The sequence below is a fragment of the Furipterus horrens genome, unplaced genomic scaffold, assembly GCF_987537825.1.
Source record: "Furipterus horrens unplaced genomic scaffold, mFurHor1.1.pri manual_scaffold_10, whole genome shotgun sequence".
Taxonomy (NCBI): domain Eukaryota; kingdom Metazoa; phylum Chordata; class Mammalia; order Chiroptera; family Furipteridae; genus Furipterus; species Furipterus horrens.
Window position 1 is genome coordinate 13,656,603 of NW_028327180.1, and position 20,035 is coordinate 13,676,637.

General features: G+C 42.3%; 1 protein-coding gene, 1 long non-coding RNA gene and 1 pseudogene across 2 annotated transcripts in view; 2 read left to right on the forward strand and 1 right to left on the reverse strand.

Moving 5' to 3' along the window:
- Positions 1-4,555: 4,555 nt before the first annotated feature.
- On the forward strand, positions 4,556-5,079 carry LOC149999258 (ferritin light chain pseudogene; annotated as a pseudogene).
- A 3,944-nt stretch (positions 5,080-9,023) lies between these two features.
- On the reverse strand, positions 9,024-11,956 carry LOC149999259 (uncharacterized). The gene is made up of 2 exons (XR_016513353.1): positions 11,655-11,956; positions 9,024-9,769 (listed from the first exon to the last, which is right to left on the reverse strand). It is a non-coding gene; the product is annotated as an uncharacterized LOC149999259 (long non-coding RNA).
- Positions 11,957-12,054: 98 nt separating this feature from the next.
- Positions 12,055-20,035, forward strand: part of HHIP (hedgehog interacting protein) — a 78,924-nt gene continuing 70,943 nt past the window's right edge. Inside the window, exons 1-2 of the mRNA XM_090288650.1 lie at positions 12,055-12,861; positions 18,566-18,758. Of these exons, the coding sequence (XP_090144776.1) occupies positions 12,580-12,861; positions 18,566-18,758 (475 nt within the window). The 5' untranslated portion in view covers positions 12,055-12,579. The remainder of the gene's footprint in view (positions 12,862-18,565; positions 18,759-20,035) is intronic.

A 20,035-nucleotide genomic window follows, 5' to 3' on the forward strand; every position in this document is an offset into this window, starting at 1 on the left:
AAATTGAAGAAAGCTTCAGTGAGTTATGGAACACTTTCAAGTGGCCTATTAACATATAATTAGAGTCCTCAAAGGAGGAGAAAACAATAGAAAATATAAAAGTTTTTTTCCAAATTTGATGACACCTATAAACCCACAATTTCAAGAAGTTCAACAAACTTTGAATACAAGAAACAAGAAAATACAATGAGATATATTAGAATGAAAGGGCTTAAACCTACCAATAAAGAAAAAATGTGACAAGCAACCAGGGGGAAAGGGAACATTATATACAAAACAACAAAATAAGAATAAGAGCAAGTTCTCATTGGAAAAAAAATAATTAAGACAGTGGAGGAAACAAAAACTCTCTAAACCTAAAATTTTATACCCAGCCAAAATGTCTCCAAAAAACCAAAGGCAAGAGGTGGTCCTTCCCAAAGACCCCACAAGATGGTGGAAATGGAGCAGAAAAAAAAAGCGAACCTTCTGCAGGTTCACCTACCTCAGCGTGGATCTCACCAGCTGCTGCATGGGTCCTAGGAGCAGCTGATGCAACTGTTCAGTACACAACAGCAGTGGCAGCTGAACCCAGGCCTGTGGAAGAAGCAGGACTTGCCACTGAGTGTCTCTGCACCCAAGAAGAAGGCTCCCCCCACCACCATGGAGAAGCCTGAGGCTGTGAAGACATGATCATCCTGTGGGACATGATCATCTTGTGGGAGATGGTGGGCAGCATGGTGGGCTTCTACATGGCAAGACCTTCAACCCAGTGGAAATCAATCCTGAGATGATTGGTTACTACTGGGTGAGTTCTCCATCACCTACAAGCCAGTGAAGCACAGCTGGACCAGCACTGAGGCCACCCACTCCTCTCACTTCATCCCTCGCAAGTAGCCAGTAAAAGCACAGACTTCTGATTAGGATGGAGATGTAGGTAAACACACTTTACCTCCTCACACAACCATAGAAAGAATTACAACTAGACCTCAAAACAAGTAACACCCAGACCATCAGAAAATCAAGCTGTAGGGAAGTCCAACAACTAAGGATTTAAAGATGCCACATTCATCCAGATGGGTATGAGGGGCAGAAATGTGGAGATGAGTGGAGAGGGACAGAGTCATGGTGTGACATGGAGAGGCGGCAGCAGTGGAAAGAGCAGTCCCACATTCACATGTGGTGGATAAAAATCAGGAGGGATATCTTGGGAGCAAGTGATCCCAGCCCCAGGCCAGACTGCACAGCCTAAGGTTCCAGTGCCAGGAAGATAAATTCCCATAACTACTAGCTGAAAAACCAGTGCACATTGGAGTGGCAAAAGAAACAGCTGGGTTTTCAGGAGACTCTGCTTAAAGGACCTACATGGTCTTCAAATGTATGCTGACCCCTCTGGGGTTCAGCACCAGGGCAACAGCTGGAAGGAAGCCAGTCACACAGGATGAGTGCCGGGAAAACCTCCAGAAGCCAAGCAGTGGCATTGTCCCCTCTCCATGCCTTGCCCCCAAAAAGAGCCACAAAGCAGGGAACCAAGTGACCCCACCCTCGTGATTACCTAAGGCTCTACCCCATACAATTTACAGGTGCCTTTTCTACCATAGGCCACTCTAAGACAGGAAGCCAAGTCAGCTCTATGTAATACACAGAAACAAACACAGGGAGTCTGCCTACTTGAGGAGAAAATGAAATATGGTCCAAATGAAAGAACAGAACAAAACCCCAGAAAAAGAACTAAACAAAATGGAGATGACCAACCTGTCAGATGTAGAGTTCAAAACAGCGGTAATCAGGATACTCAAAGAACTCATTGAGTACAACAACAAAATAAAAAGGACCCAGGAAGAAATGAAGGTTACACTAGGTGAAATAAAGAAAAATCTACAGGGAATCATAAGTAGAGGTGATGAAGCCAGGATTCAAATCAACAATTTAGGACATAGGAAGAAATAAGCATTCAACCAGAACAGCAAGAAAAAAAAAGAATTAAAAAAAAAATGAGGATAGTATAAGGTGCCTCTGGGACATCTCCAAACGTACTAACATCAGAATCATTGGGATTCCAGAAGGAGAAGAAAGAGAAAGAGCAAGAAATTGAAAACTTATTTGAAAAAATGAAAGAAAACTTCTCTAATTTGGTGAAGGAAATATATATACAAGTCCAAGAAGCACAGAGAATCCCAAATAAGTTGGACCCAAAGAGGACCACACCAAGAGGTATCATAATTAAAATGCCAAAGATTCAAGATAAAAAGAGAATCTTAAAAGCAGCAAGAGAAAAGCAGAGGCTTACCTACAAAGGAGTTCCCATAAGATTGTCAGCTTATTTCTCAAAAGAAACTTTGCAGGCAACAAGGGACTGGCAAGAAATATTCACAGTGATGAAAAGCAAGGACATACAATGTAGGTTATTCTAGCTAGAAAAGCTGTCAGGGCAGATAAAATGCTTCCTGGACAAGGTAAAGCTAAAGGAGTTCATCATCACCAAGCCCTTATTAAATGTTAAAGGGACTTATTTAAGAAAAAGAAGAAGTTGAAAACTATGAACATTAAAATGGCAACAAATTCACAACTATCAACAACTGAATCTAAAAAACAAACTAAGCAACAATCAGAACAAGAACAGAATCATAGATACAGAGATCATTTGGAGGGTTATCAGCTGGGAGGGGGGGAGGGAGAGAGTGGGGGGAAAAGTGTAGGGACTAAGAAGCATAATCGATAGGAACAAAATAGACAGGGGAATGTCGAGAATAGTATAGGAAAGGGAGTAGCCAAAGAACTTACATGCATGACCCATGGACATGAACTAAGGTGGGGGGTATTGCTGGAGGGATTGGGGAGACTGGGCAGATGGGAGCAAACATGGACAAATTGGGACAACTGTAATAACATAATCAATAAAATATATTTTTAAAGGCACAGACTTCTCTTTTTTTTAAAAAAAGGCAAAATTAAAACTTTTTCAGACATACCAGAACTGAAAATAAAATAATAAAAATTATACACTTATTTATAAGAACTGATTAAAACGTGTTCTTCAGAAGAATGCTACACTGAGGAATAAAGAGCACCAGAAACGGTAAATAAGTGTGTAAATATAAAAGGGTTTTATTTTTATTTTTAAATCTTTCTAAAAGATAAATATCTGTCTAAAGAAAAAATAACAATACATATTGAGTTTTATAACATATATGGAACATATGTACAAAGTCTGGTAGGGAGAAATGAAAGTATACTGTTAAGGTTTTTATATTATATGTGAAGTGATATCCTATTAACTGAAGAGACATGATAACCTAGAGATGCTCCAAACTCTAATGGAAGCACACACACACACACACACACACACATAAAATAATAGACTTATAGCTAATAAGGCAATAACAGAAAAGAAATGGAATAAATAAAAATAATCCAAAAGAAAAGAAAAAGAATAAAAAGGGGATAAAGAATAAATGGAATAAAAAACAATAAGGTGGTGGATTTTAAACCTAACTAGATCTGTAGTTATATCAAATGTAAGGACTCTAAACACCTCAATTCAAAGTGATAAGTTGTCACATTAACAAAAATAAGCAAAACTCAATAATATGCTGCCTAGAATAAATGTACTTTAAATATAAAAATGGAAATAAAAATAAAAGAATGAAAGAAATCTGTTAACACTAATCAGAAGAAAGAGTAGTTGTATTAATAACAAAGTAGATTTTGAACAAAGATTATTACCAAGGATAAGAGACACTTTATAAAGACCAAAGGGGCAGTTAATATGATACATTGGGAAGACATGACCATCCTGAATGCTCATGCACCCAATTATCAGAGCTTCAAAATACATGAAATAAATTGATGGAACTGCAAAAAGAAACAAAAAATCCATATTATGGAAATGTCGATATTCCTTTTTTTCTCAATAACTGATAGAACATGTAGACAGAAAACCAATAAGGAGACAGGAGAATAAACACTATCTACCAAATTGACCTAATCAAAATTTATAGAACACTCTACCCAACAACAGTAAAATAGACATTCTTTTCAATTGTACACAGACTGCTTACCAAGATTGACCATTGTCCTGCCCATAAACAATTCTCAAACAAAATTTTAAAAATCAATTCATACACATTATGCTTACTCTACAATGGAACTGAATTAGAATCAACAACAGAAAGGTCTCACAAAAAAAAAAAGCAAAAAGGAACCTAACTATTTAGGATAAATAACCCGCGAGTCAAAAAAGAACTCAAAGGGGAAATTAGAATATTTTGAACAGAAAGAAACTGAAAACACATTTCAAAATTTGTCAGGCGTGGCTAAAGCAGTACTTAGGAGAAAAGGGAGAGTACCAACTGCCTATGTTAGAAAATGAGAGGCAGTTCCCTTGGCAGTCATGGGATCTCTCTTGCTTCAACAGTGTTTATGGGGAACAGACCCAGGGACACCCCTTCTTTCAGCTCCCACCACCCTCCAACCTCTTTTCCAGTCACCACCTTCGGAACCACCTCAGCCATCTTCAGCCTCCAAGACCAGCCAACACCACTTTGGGACCTTAACTCCTTATCGCCAGGCAACCATGAGCTCCCAAATTCATCAGAATTATTCCACCAATTTGGAGGCCACCATCAACTGCCTGGCCGCCCTGCATCTGCAGACCTCCCACACCTACCTCTCTCTGGGCTTCTGCTTCCACCACGATGATGGGGCTCTGCAGGGCGTGGGCCACTTCTTCCACGAGTTGGCCCAGGAGAAGTGCAAGGGCCGCGAGCATCTCCTGAAGATGCACAACCAGCACGGTGGCTGCATTCTCTTCCAGGACGCCCAGAAGCCTTCCCACTATGAGTGGGGTAAGACTCGGGACATCATGGCAGCCACCTTGGCCTTGGAGAGGAACCTGAACCAGGCCCTTTGGGATCTGCAGGGCCTGGGTTCTGCCAGCACGGAGCTTCATCTCTGTGACTTCCTGCAGAACCACTTCCTGGGTGAGGAGGTGAAACTCATCAAGAAGATGGGTGACAGCTGATCAACCTCTACAGGCTGGAGGCCCCCAGGCTGGGTGGAGAGCGTCTCTTGGAAAGGCTCACCCTCCAGCACGACTAGGAGCCTTTGGAGCCCAGAGGCCTTTGAGGGGCCCCCCTCCATCCCACTATGTCTGGCTTCTGCCTGAGCCTCTCCCTGCAACCACTAGGCAACCTTTTAATCATCCTGGGACCCTCTCCTGTGCATTGGACCAGATGGAAATAATAAAGCTTTTTGCAGGAAATAAGAAAAGAAAGGAAGGAAGGAAGGAAAGGAAAAAATTGAGAGAGGTCCCAAATTAATTATCTCAGTTTCCATCTTAAGAAACTAGCAAAACCAGAGAAAATTAAACCCAAAATAAGCAGAAGAGTGTAAATAATAAGACCAGAGAAGAAATCAATTAAATAAAAAACAAGAACAATAGACACAATCAACGAAACCAAGAGCTAGCTTGTTCTTTGAGAAAACCCGTTAAATTCATAAACTTCCAGCTACACTGAAAATAAAGCAGAAGACACAAAGTAGCAATTATCATTACTACAGATTACATAAATTAAAAGGAGAACAAGGAAACATTATGAACAACTTTATGCCAGCAGCTGAAATGGACAAATTCCTCAAAAATATATAGCTGTCTGTTCTCCAGAGAACTGTTCTTGGAAGCTTGTTGACCTGGCTACCTGGGGGTTTCTGCCTCCCTAGGGAGCAACCTACAAAGACTAACCAACAGATCCATGGGTTAGAAAAATCATTCACCCCATCCCGCTCTCTCCTCAGGTGAGGACAGATTCTAAGGTGCAATTTAGGTTCTCAAGGGCCCATGGGATCAGGCCGAAGCCAGGCACCAGCTTTCATCCTTAGCTTCATCCTTATTTAGCTTTCTTCCCCTGCTTCATTGAAGGATACTCCTTCAATAAATTACTTGCCTAAGGTCCCCTGTATGGGGCTCTGCTTTATAACCTGCCTTAAGACAGAGCACAAAAGAGAGGCTGGAAGGCAAGGATGAATGATGGTACAGTAGTCCCTCTCTATATCGCGGCCCACTTATCACGGCTTCACTGTATCGCGGGATTTTAAAAAATATTATATTTAATCATTTATCGCGGATTTTTCACTATATCGCGGGATTTTGAGATACTGTATACATATGTTGTTAAAGTTATGTAGGTTTAAGAGTGTAGAATAAATGTAAGGTTCCTACTTCTCAGGGCGGGGGGGGGTGCGTCCAGAACGTAATACCCATGGTAAGTGAGCGAATACTGTACTTAATTCTTCCTTTTACCTTGCTTTTCTGCCTGTACCACCCTGGCAATGAGCCCTGATCTTGGGTTATGAATTAAATTGTGCCCATCCCTCCTCAAAAAAAAAAAAAAGTGGTAAAGTTCTAACCCCCAGCACCTGAGACTGTGACCTGATCTGAAAATAAGGTCTTTGCAGATAATGAAGTTCAGATGAAGTGTATCTTAATCCACCGTGACTGATGCCCTTAAAACAAGGGAAAGTACAGACTCAGAGACAGACATGGGCAGAGGGAATCCAAGGTAAAGATACTGAGAACACCATCTCCCAAATGAGGAAAGGAGCCCCTGAGGCTGCCAAAACTAGCAGGCAGGTCCAGAACAGGTTCTCCCTCACATCCCTCGGAAGAAGCCAACCCTGCCCATACTTGGATTTCAGACTTGTAGCCTACAGGACTGTGAAAGAATACACGTCTGTTGCTTTAAGTCACCTAGTTCGTGGTGCTTTATTAGGGCAGCCCCACGACACTAATGCATCCTGACAGTTGTCTTGGGTTTTCTTCCAACACTCCCATAATCAACTCATTTCACCAACTCAGGGGCCTACGCACCAGCGGGGCAGCAGCCCCATCGCTTCAGTCCCACCAGGGCTCTCCAATCAGCTTCGAGGCTGTTAGCCCTGACTGGCCTCGTTCCTCGGTCCCCAGGTGTGGGAGCTGTTCCCTGCCGTTACTGTTGTATTTCTGTGTTCCCTTTTGGTTTTTTCAGTTTCCTGATATCCATTTAGCCAATTCCTTGTATTCCATTCATTTTATGGAAATGGGAACTAACTAGCAGAGTTTCTTTATCTCTGGCAAGACCCCTGAGTGATGACCATTTCATTCATAGAAAAAGCCAAAGTCTGTAGCATAGCTTACCAGAGTCTATGCTATCCAGGCCCCTGGCTCCTTCTCTGGCCTCCTTCCTTGTCATTTCTTGTCACTCACTCTGCTCTAGCCACCTGGGTCTCTTTGCTAAACATACCAAGCTTGTTACTTTGTGGTTTTTGACTTGCCGTTCCGTGCTTGCCGACATCTGCAAACATATGACCTGCTGCTTCAAGTTTCTCTCTGTAAACACCTTTCCTGACAATGCACAGTCAGTCATGTGTTGCATGACAGCGTTTCGGTTAATAACAGACCACATGTACTACAGTGGTCCCGTAAGATTATAATGGAGCTGAAAAAGTCCTCTTTCCTAGTAATGCTGTAGTTGTGGTAATGTCACAATGTCATAGCGCCAGGTATTTATTCATGTGTTGTGATGACGCTGGTGTAAACAAACCTACTGTGCTTCCAGATCTATAAAAGCCCAACACATACGATCATGTACAGTCCCTAACGCTTGATAATGTTAATAAACAACTGTTACTGCTTTATGTATTTACTATGATATACCATCTATTGTTATTTCAGAGTGTACCCTTTCTACTTATAAAAGTTTTCCGCCATGTAATACCAGCAGCCACCTTTTATATCTGGCGTTCACCATTTATTCTTTAGCCCTTCTGTTGGCTGCCCTTCCTCTGCAGAATTGCACTTGATAGCAGTGTCTTTTGAAATCTCATGTACATTGTCTTCCTTTCTGTTTAATAATTAAAAATTTTATAATGCAAGTATTTCCTCCATTGCAAACTTTATAAAGTATTCAGCCAGACAAGGTTGGCTGGTCAGCAGCATTTGCTGAGAAGTTGGCATGAGACTGAACTAGAATCTTTTCTGGGGTCACCAAAGAAGGGAATGTCATTCCTGTCCTGGTGGAGCTTACCATCTCATGGATATCCAGCTCCCACGTGTAAAATAAATCTCAGTTATCAAAAATGCACAAATAAAAACAATGAAAATGTACTACACGCGTGCTGGTTACATGAGACACAATGGCTGATGGGCCATTCAAACTAGAATAACTCCTAGAACTTGACTGAAAAGCTGGGATTTCAAGATCTATAAGGATAAGGTAGGAAAGCAGAAAGGGTACATTCAAAAGAAAATGACAACTACATGAGCGTAATTTCATTGGTTTCCTAGTCTCTAAACCACACTATGAATTTGGCCCGTAGCCTTCCTTTCTTAGTTATTGACTATTTCTGTATTCTGTGCTTTCCCTTTAATGTATCACATTCTCTTTTGAATTTAAATGCTTCTGTACTTTTAATGGCAGGGTGGAGTCACTTCATAAACTCCTTCCAAACTCATCCTCAGGTCTCAGCTGCAATGTTATTTTCATAGAGAGGCTTTATCCAGTTTCTTAATCGGAAGTAAGTGCACGTTGTTATTCTCTACCTCGGTATTTCTTTCACAGCTCTTACCACAATTTATAATCATAAATTTGTGACCTTATCATCTGTCTTTCTTGCTAGATTATTAACTACCGAGAAGCAGGGTTTTTGTATTTTTTTCATTACTGTACACACTTAGCACAGTGCCTGACACTGAATACAGTAGTCCCTTTCTATATCACAGTTCATTTATCGCGGCCTCATTGTATCAGAGGATTTTTAAAAATATTATATTAATTATTTATCACGGATTTTTTGCTATATCGCAGGATTTTGCGGTACTGTATATGTATGTTGTTAAAGTTATATAGGTTTAAGAGTGTAGAATAAATGCAAGGTTCCTACTTCGCAGGAATGTCTAGAACGTAATACCTGTGATAAGTGAGGGAATATTGTATATATTTGTAGAAATGGAATGAAATACATAGTGCACATTTCCGTGAAGTCCAGAAATCCATATGTAAAACTGATTGAAATACCAAAAATGATTTTATTTCAAACATTTATCAGATTTAAGTTGGGCTAACTTCTGGTACATAGAGATGTGTATCAACGTAGCTCACATACATGGCAATAATTGGAGCTTTACCTATTCAACTTCAATTGTGTCAAATATTTCATCTTTTATGATAAACCTAAATTGTTCATGAGAATCGTTAACCTATCTAAGGTAAAGAATATAATCCTAGCTAGTACTGGTGTATGGGGGTGGGGTGGGCCTAGTTGCTTCTAGCCCAGACAGGGTGCAGCTCAGAAGAAGGAGCCACGTTGCCTGGGTAGACAGGGCCATGCACCAATGCACTGTGCTTGGTGAGTGGAGCTCGAGCAGGACTTCGCTCCCATCTGTGGCCTCAGCCAGGTGCCTTGGTTCAGGGCACGGCCCGCATGAAGAGGGCAGTCCTGGATTGGGGCTGTTCTGTGCAGGTGCGAGCAGAACGTGGGGATCTGGCCACCCTTGGGCAGCTCCATTCCTTGCTTTTAAAAAAGGCCAATTTGTCTGGATGAGTTTGGTCAGGTGTGGGTCCCTTCTTCTTCTCTGTAGAGGGACAGCTCCCTGACGGAAGAAGACCATTTCTTCATGTTCCAGTGTGCAGGTGGCTGTGTAGCCTCCATGTGAGTAACAAGGTTTAATCTTAGGAAGTCAGCCAATGTTGATTCTTGGTTCCTAGAAAGGTATGCTGCCAATCTGGCTGTAGTTGAGCTTTGCAATCTCCCTCTGCAAACAAACAAACAAACAAACAAACAAACAAACGAAAAACCCACATCATCAGTTAGTTCATGTGTATAACACTGCTTAGTGACTATTTGGAAATTTTATCAGTGACACTAAGAATAAGCTCAGCTGTCTCATCAGTGACCCAACTTATTGACTGTCGTGATAGTCTCATTTCTGTAATCCTTTATAAACTCTCTAAATCTTGAAACTTAGGGTCATAGGTTATAACAGCTCCATAATTTTTTATAACCAAAATTAATTTACCTTTTCGTGACCTTAGCCTCAAAATACAATCATAAGGAAGGCCTGTTTTGAAACTGCAAAAATGAATTCATCCCTTGGAGAGTTCAAAACACTGAAACATCATTTTAGAAATACTTTTATTTTGGAAAACAGAACGTAAAACTGATATTTGGGTACAGAGCCTTGGATAGCCAAGTGCAACCTAGATTGGACCCCTGGGTTCTGGTTTTGAAACAATGTAATTAGATGAGATTGTGTAAGTGATTCAATCTGGATGGGGTTCCTCTCCAGATCTGTTTATTAAGTGAGAGTTTAAAGTCTTAATAACTCTATCCTTTATTTTATAAGTCCTTAAAACAGAGGAAATGTCCGATAAAGCATCTGTGGATGAGAAGACAAGTGTGAGATCACGTGTACACAGGATTCATATGTATACAACAGCGCCTGGGAGAAACGGCAAGTTTGTTAGAGGGGGCCTTCCACTCAGCTCAGTACTGCGCTAAATATTCCAGCAGATTCTTTTCAGTTTTTCTCATTGGTCACCTTCTGAGGGGGGATCTAGCTCCACTAGTAACTCTGGGCTCAGGAAGTGAAGGGGGCAGAGCCTTATCTAGCCACAGGACCCACTTTCACAGTAATCAGTTCAATCAGCTACCCGTCTCCACCATCACCAACTTTCCCCTGAGCTTGGCAAAATCTGTGGCGCGATAGTGAAGCAGATCCAAATATGGCCAGCATTTCCTCCACTGCCGAACGGGGAAGACTTACTTATCTCCTCTTTAAAATCCATCTCCCAGAAAATCATCTCCCCTGTTAAATACTCAAGTGGTACTAGGCACACTTTGTGTGCGGCCCCTGTAATCCCAACGTGTGGGGATCTCGAAAACGTCGTCACCTCTCTTGATAACATACAGATCTTTTTAGAAACCCTTTCTTTAGGCAGACTGCTTCTAAATGGGAGAAAGTTTAATTTATTCAGGTACACGGGATACACAGGGTATCCCGCTTCTGGACCTCAGCAAACCTGCTATGAGTTCATCCTTCAGAACTAAGACACCCCCGAGGAAATCTCCCCAGGATTTTTTTCCCCCCTCATTGAAAATGAAGCTGATTTGCGGCCAGCTTCTTCGCCTCTCCTCCACCTGGGGCCGGGGAAACCTGCCTTCCGGGGGATCGCCAGAGGGGCCTGGCAGAGTTCCAGGGCACAGGTGGGGCCCTGCAAGGGGCGTCCAGGGCCAGCCCGCCCAGGTGGTCGCAATCCGTCCCGCAGGCAGACTTCACCGCGCACCCCGTCCGTGGCGTTCCAGTAGCGCGCAGGGCCTTAGCCAAGGATGGGCACCCTTTTCGGAAGTCTTCAAACCACCTCAACTACTCAGCGGCTCCCAGCATCTGGGTTGCAACCGCCACTAAACCAGACCCCAAGGAAGATCTTTATCGCCTAGAGCTTCACATTGAAAATCACCAGGGAACAAGGAGAGTCCGTGCGGGCCAGCAGTTGGAAAGGGGCCGAAAAACTCCCTCCTGCCACCTCCAGCCGTCTCGGCTCATCCTCCCCCGGGGTGAGGGGCGGGCCGGGGCCCGAATGGGGAGGCTGTGGAAGGGGCCCCTCCCTTCTCACCTCCCGCGGCCCACTCCTACTCACTTTCTCCCGGAGCCTCAGCTCCGCGGCCTTTAGCCTGGGGTCGTGCGGAGGGGCTGCGGGCAGGATAAAGGAGTCGGTGGGGACTGTCGGGGCCATGACCTGGCCCCAGGCCGACCTGCGGGAGGACCGGGGCCGCGGACGCCCCCATCCGGGCGCCCCGGCAAGGCGCGCGCGCTGGGCTCCGCGTCCTGGAGGCTGGCTTTGAGAGCTCGGCCGGGCCCCCACCTCCGCCCACCGCCGTGGCCCGCGACCCCTCCGAGCGCATCCCGAAGGTCGCGGGGCCCTGGGGACGCGCTCGCGCCGGGGCCGCCCCCTCCCCTCCCCCCAGTCCGGGCGGGGGCGCGCGAGAAGCGGTGACGTCAAGGGGCGCGCGGTGGCAGCACCTCCCCGCGCGCTAGTTAAAAAGAAGAAGAAAAGAGGGAACGAAACATGAGAGGCTGTGTGAGAAGCTGCAGCCGCCGGCAGAGGAGACCTCAGCATCATCTGGAGCCCAGCGCCGGCCCTGCGTTCGCCTGCCCCGCCGCCTCCAGCTCTGTTCCTGCCACTGTCTCACCTAAACAACTCCCGTTACACGGACAAGTGAACCTCTGTGGCCGGCTTCTCCTCTTCTTCTTCCTCCTCTTCCAGCTCCGTCTCCTCCTCCCACTGCCCAGCCGCGGCAGAAAGCCCCTAACGCCACTGACACTGGCACAGCTGTACACGGTGTCATCCCCACAACTTTCTCTCGCTCCTCGGGCTCTCCCCGGACATTGGACCATCGTCTTTTATTTTTTGCAAAGTTGCATCGCCCCCGCCACCGCCCTCTGCCTCGCCAGTGTCCCGCCGCCTTGCAGCCTCCTCCCGGAGCTGCGCCCTAGTGCCCCTGCTGGGCAGTGGCGTTTCCCCCCTTTCGCCCGCGCCCAGCCCCGGCCGCTCCGGGCAGACGATGCTGAAGATGCTCTCATTTAAGCTGCTGCTGCTGCTGGCCGTGGCTCTGGGCTTCTTCGAAGGAGATGCTAAGTTTGGGGAAAGGAACGAAGGGAGCGGAGCGAGGAGGAGAAGGTGCCTGAATGGGAACCCCCCCAAGCGCCTGAAAAGGAGAGACAGGCGGATGATGTCCCAGCTGGAGCTGCTCGGTGGGGGAGAGATGCTGTGCAGTGGCTTCTACCCGCGGCTGTCCTGCTGCCTTCGGAGTGACAGCGCTGGGCTGGGGCGCCTGGATCACAAGGTAGGCACGCACCCGCCTCACCGCCGCGCGATTGGCATGCTGGCTGGGTGGGGTTCCCCGCGGCCCCCGGCACTGCTGGTGGCTGGAAAAAGGGCGACACTTGTTTGGGGGGTTCTTTTGGATAGATAACTTTTTTAAAGCGCTAGCGAGATTCCCTTGTGGGTGCCTCCGGGGTGCGCAGACGCCTCGCCCGCCCCCGAGAGTCCGCGGTCCGGACGCTGTGCCACACCGCCTATCTCGGAAAAGAGAAGCTTCCGTGGTACCCGCGTTCGGGGCTGGGTAAATATTTTAAAAGAATCGCGATTAACAGTGTGTTTTGGATCGAAACGGGCATTGGCTGCGGTGAAACTGTAAATTAAGGTGGCTGTGGTTTCCGGTTTATTTTTCTAGAGTGAAAAGATTTGTGCAGCTTTCTCCACGTGCTCGGGTCGGGAGAGGGCTGACTCGTAAAGGGTGTTGAGGCGCGGCTGGTTTATGACCCCCAGCCCCGTCAGAGCGGGTTGTCTAACGTTACAATCGTTAACCGGCGACAAGGGAACTCCTGGCACTCCAGTGGGGAACCCGAAAAACTGGCCAAAGATTTTGCTGGGGCGTATTTACCACATAAAACGGAGACAATTCTCCGTCTCTGTTGGTCATGTTTTGTAAATATCATCGGTTCAGGCTTTCGGTGGTATTTAGTTGTCCGGGAATATCTCCTCCAGAAATGTGTTTCAGGAGTAAGGGCAATTTACATTTTCCTCGTGTGAATAAGTTGAAACAAATATGAAAATAGTGTTGGCTGAGTGAAAAGACAAGCTTATTTCTGAGTTTCCGACATCTTTCGTGCCACGGGAGGCGGTAATGTGTGCTGTCTACTGTACTCCAAAGAAAAGGCTGGGGATCACGTCATTAACAATCACTGCACGTGAAATAAACAATCAGGTGTCTTTGCTCCCCCTCCCTCTCCCCATTTTAGGTTTAATTAAGAATTCCTCTGTTACAACACTGCAGTTGTCAAGGTCTGAGAGACTCTTGGAAAACTTGTGCTTCAGTCTTGCTGGCCCAGGCATAAAAAAAAAAAAAAAAAAAAATACCCAGGCTGAATCTAATTTTTATGCTCAGTTCACGGTAGATTTCACTCTATTCTCATGTAAACAGCGCCTACGAATCAACATATGTGTCTGGGTGGTATCTCTCACTTTGTTTTGTAACAAAAAGCCATATTGCATCATTTAATTTGCTCAAGTCATGCAAATAGGAAAAAATCAATAGGACAAAAAGGGGTCGACTTATCCTCCTCCCCACTAAACTGCTGCCCACACACAGAGTCCTGTTGCTTATGGCAAAAGAATAACAACAACACCATTGTGTTTGTTAGTTGGTTCACTAATGGGTGAAACTGGAGAACATCATCCTCTTTCAGTCCCCAGCTCTGTCCAAATGTTCATGCCTTTTGAGGGAGCATTTGTCCAACTCCCTCTATTCCCAGATGAGTGAGAACTGTCTTGCGGGTTTTCAGCTGCAACTCACTCTTTATTCTTACCATATGCAGCAGTAGTCTGAGGTTCAGGGGACAGATATTCCGGCATTTTATTCAAAACAATGTCATTAAGCTCCTGTGTTGTAATTGAATTAAGTCACAGAATAGCTACATTCACCTCATCTGCAGGGTTTTAGCGGGATCCCAAAAGAACCAGGAAATTCAGAGGAAGCTTTAGAAATAGTTTCCATTAAGTCTCCCTGTGTGCGTTGCATACTGTGAGCACACCCATGATTTCCAGACCCCTGCCATACTGTAGAAGAATATGAGGAATGAAAACTTTGTCCTTAACTAAATGTAGTGAAGATGGGGCAAGGGGCAGAGGGGCTGATGGGAGTGATGATCCTTAAGAGAAGTTACATAAAGTTTTTAGTTTTTAAATAAATATTCTTTAGGAAGTAATCAGCCACATTAGCTACCCACATTCCTTCCCGTTTTATGTTCTTCCAATCTTCAACAAATCCCTACGCATTTGGGAAATGTGTCTGAATTAAATTTGGTACACTGGACATCGCAGGTTTCATTACAAAAGGTATATAAACCAACAATACTCAAATTGTTCAAATCAGAGACTTGAAGTAGCTATGCCTGTGCGTTCTTGACCTGTGTTAGGTCTCAAGTTGTAATAGTTTTTAAAACATGTTATTTCATAATAAAGTTCACTGTTTCCCTTCTTTCCCTAAGCCTTCCTGGTTTATAATATATATTAGGGTCTTATTTCATAATGTGTGTGCAGAAGAGATGATGGCTATTTGAAAGGGCTCTTTTTTATGAAAAAAAAAATTTTTTTTCCCAGAAAGATTTCTTCAACTTTTGAAGAAATTACAGGAGTAACTTTTTCCTATTGGGAAAAAAAAAAACTTCATAAACAAATAGATAGCAGCAAACTAGGTAGGAGTATTGAGCATGCTCAGCTGTGACATTAAATCCAGTATCCAGACTAACACATTTTCTTTCATGTAATGAACTAGCTTTGAGTTCAGCTCTTTAGCTGTGGTATTATGCGTCTATATTTTAACTTTTTGTACATTTTAATAGTTTTGTGTATTGTAACAAGATGGCTACCACTATAAATAATGATTGCCAAAATTTAGGAAGTTATATTGTCTTAATATTTTTGCAGATCCTAAGTACAACATGCTAAAAGGATCTAATTCCCATTAGCCAAATTGAATCTGCAACCAACAGAAATACTCCCATTTCTAAAATTTAGCTTGTAGCCACAGAAGCATAGAAGATCTCTCTCTACCTTGGGTGGTTTCACAGCCAAAGCTGTCAAGGAATGGGTGAAAAGTAATTGTTTTCAAGTGTGCCCTTTTACAATCATTTGTTTGCTCTGGCTCTTTCAGGGACAAAGGCTATTGTTGAACACATCCAACTAAACAAATAACTCATCCTGGGGTCCCTTTAACAGCTGCCTTAGTACAATGATCTATTTACATATTAGCCTAAAATTGAAACTGAACTCTTTAATGACATAATCCAGCACTATAGTCCAGAGACCCATGTGTTCTACCCAACAGCTGAAGAACCTTGTAGGCATATGATTTTTAGAAATAACTTTTTATGTACGAAGTGATCTTAAGGTGACATCTTAATATACTGTCATGTATTTTCTCCTTTTGTCCTCTCATCGGTCCCATGTGGGGGCCTTTTTATTCTCTTTGTTTAGTTACTTGATAAATAAAGAGAAATACAGAAGGTCTCTGTCACCCATTTTACTATTTGTTGATAAGCTATAGTTGTAGGCCACGCTTCACTGTGGATTCCAGGATTTATCTTACCTTTCTTCTAGGGATTTTACTTTCATGTGGCTAAAGATTAAAGGATGACCTGCCAGATGTTATAAATTAGTTAGCAACAGCCACAATCATTACTAGGCATGCTGTAATAATGTTTCGAAGTTTTACATGATTTCCAAAGTATATTTAGTTTAAACCACTATAATTTGATGGTTTCATATATGGCTTTTAAAAATCAAAACAGGAAATTAGCTTAAATTTCTTCTTAAGATTGATGACATTGTCAGACATAAAGTTAAGGACCTATATAGATACAGACACATAGGCCAAAAAAAAAAAAAAAAAGAAAGAAAGAAAGAAAAAACAAAAAACCTACACACACACACAGCAGTACACATCTGTCTAAAACAGTGTTGCAACTTGGGTTGAGTCAGTTTAATTGACTTCAGTAAGACTATTGGTTCATTGAAACCAAAGCCAGAATGATGGCTCTATCTATCTTCAAATGGGTATTTACACTGCAGACCTCACACAGAGCAAAATGTTACCATCCTGCTGGGCCGGAACAGCATGGAACTTTACAAAGAATAATATTATACTTGATTTCAGATAATTTATTGAATCCTATTTCTGAAACTTTTGATGAGAGATCTTGTGGCCAGGACACATTCCAAAAATTGTAAAAGACAAAATTCTTTAGGCACTAAAATCAAGCTCTTCCTGGATAGCAGCTGGGAGAGTACATGGGGATCATTTTGCCTCAGCTATTAAAAAAAAAAAAAAGGAAGCATGCATATTCTCCATAAAACCAAAGGTAATTGCACTGCAGTTTTTCAGCCAGCAAAAGAGGTGGTTTCAGCACCCTGCAGTTGTTTTGTCCTTAGAGGACTGTTGTGTGATAAACAAACAGAACAAAGTCTAACAGTATTAATATTGAATACATCTGGGGAGGTCTGCCAGGGTATGGACAACAAGAGACATTTAAAATATTCTTGGAATGCAAATTCTAAGTGTCTGGTGCATGCTTCCTTTTAGAAAACTTTAACCATTTAAGCAATTGCCATTTCGGTCAATTGATAAAAATTAATATGTAAGTATAATTGTGATTAAAATGACTTCTGAATATTCTAGATAGTTACAACATAGTGTACAGATTTTTTTCTGAAATCGGGTAACTCCTGTTGAATTTTTAATTACTACATGCTAAAATCTCAGCATGCTTGTATTCAACTATATTTTTTAGTTGCTTTGCTCTTTTAGACACAAATTTTGTGATCACTAAGAATATCTTTTTCTAAAAAATAGAAGCTATGCAATGTACTCAAATTAGAACCTCAAATTGGGAATGAAATATTTGCTTTAAGCAGTGATCTAGAGATTAAAATATTAATTTCAGTTTATATTTCTGAAGAGATGATTAAGTATAGATGCAGTTACATAAATTGAGAAAAGATATAAAGTTCAACCCCATTATGGTATTTTTTTAATATGAAAAATCAGTTATTGATTTAGACATTTCACATCTCAAATATTGTGCTGATATTGTTTCTCTACATTTATTAGAGAGACTCCTGAAGTCGGTGTTTTAAAGTTATAGTAGACACCAAGACCTAACCTTAATGAATCAATGATGCCCAAGTGGTCTTATTGAAATAAAATGCATAATACTGCATAAAGATAAAAGTATGCTTTTTCCCATTAGTACTTACTAAATACTATACAAAAGTACTTTTATTAGATTCTTGTGTTTATTCTTGCATATAACATACCTGAAGAGCTAGTTAGAAAGTTTTTCCTGGTTAAGTTACAACGAATAATACAAATTGCTCTTAAACCTGTTTGGTTCAGCTTCAGGTATCATTTTTATTGACGATGAAAGGGAAATATTTCCCCCCACTTCAGAAAACTTTCCCTGTGCAATCTGTAGACTGAAAATTAATTGAAATTAGAAAAATATAATTCAAGTTAACATTTTTGAGAACATCGTATTAGGAATTTCAGGAGTGAAATCGATTTTTACCTAAGACACAAATAAACCATGTTTTAAAAAAAAATGTGCTTTCTGTACAGTTGGATAAAAGTATTTGGAATTTTGAAGTTAAGTATTTGTCAGTATGCACTTTGAGGCAGAGTAAAGTGATAAAGAGTTAACGTGTATAAATATAATTGTCATTTAATTTTTTACACCTGAGAGACAGACCAACTATTTTGATTTGCAAGAGTAAGAAGACTTTCGTCCATCCCCACCCCTGGCTCACGTATCCCACACAAGAGAGTACTTGTAGCCTTATAAAGACATTCTCTCTTGTCACCCAGTGATTCCTTTCCGACAACTGTATTGGCTAAATTATACTATTGTACGCACATGATTGCACAAAAAGAAGTAACTAACTCTAACTTAACATACCTAAAAAGTTTATTTCTGATTTGTGGCTTTCAGATATTTTCTGTGACCAACAACACCGAATGCGGGAAGTTACTGGAAGAAATCAAATGTGCGCTCTGCTCTCCGTATTCTCAGAGCCTGTTTCCCTCGCCTGAGCGGGAAGCCCTGGACCGAGACCTAGTACTGCCCCTGCTCTGCAAAGACTATTGCAAAGAATTCTTTTATACTTGCCGAGGCCATATTCCAGGTAAAAATGCACAAATTAATAAACCATGGCAGAATGTCCTTCCAAGACACTTGTTCTTAAATGCTTGCATACAAGAGTGTAAAATATATCACCTTTCAAAATACATATTCTTCCCTCATAAGTAACCTTTTCAAATTTGTAGCCTTTTATTGCTTCTAAAAGGGATTACTGTCATATCAGTCCACAAGCAGTATGCTGGTTTTGTTGAAATGTTCTTCTTTTTTGTTGTTGTTGAACTGATGAGACTGTTCGTGGTCTTCATACACATTGTATTATTGGTTGGATTATCAACAAATTTCTTGCTGGTGTCTTTACCCATCCATGTCAGCATCAAGACAGCCCCGTCTTCTACACACCTAAATGCAGACTGTCCACTGACTTTGAAGGTAGTTGCTTAAATAAACTACAATTCAAAATCCAAAAAAGGTAACACCTTACAAAGCACTTTCACCTATAATGACTAATTTGCTCCTCAAAACCCCTGGGAGGTGGGAAAGGCAGTCATCTCCCCTCAACAGATGAGGACAACCCAGCCTCAGGGGTCGTCCAAGGCCTTAACCAGAGCTGTACAGTGAGAAGGTGATAGGGTACATGTGGAAGTTCTTAGGCTCAGAGTATTCCAAATATACCTGGTCACCATCATGTTTTGGACCCTAATAAACATATAGAGTCTTGGGCGTTGATTAATTTTACCATCAAAAGTTTGTAAACTTTGGTTGTTGGTTTAGTGGGAAGAATCAACATAGAGGTAGAAAAGAATTTAACGAGACAGATTCTGTTTAGTTAGGCAAAGCCACACACAAACAAACCTACTGAAGCTAACAGTTTATAAAACTAAATGGCATTGAAGGAAAAAGCAAGCTTTAAGAACTCTGGGATGCACTTGGAGAATTTTTTTTAACTACTATGCATATTTCGCTTTTTTCTCTGACCCAGAAATGTAGGGTTTTGGGGGGGTTGTATTTTTTTTTTATAGAGCTCTCTTAATAACCTAGGAAAACATTTTGACTAGCGTTGCTTGCTTCCTTTGGTGTACCATAACATATATGTAAACCCATTCCATGTGAAAATATTATTATTGTCTTTATAAACTACAACTATGTTTCCAGGCCTTTTCTGAAGCCAGCTGCTTCTTCCTCTTTATCGCGGTTCCCCAAAGCAAAGGAGGATGGATCGTGGTTGCCTAGGTAGCTTGTCGAGAAGCGATAGCAGATTAGGTTCCATAAAGGTCTGCTGCACATTTCAAGCCTTGAAGGTTCGCTTTTACCACCGTTAAG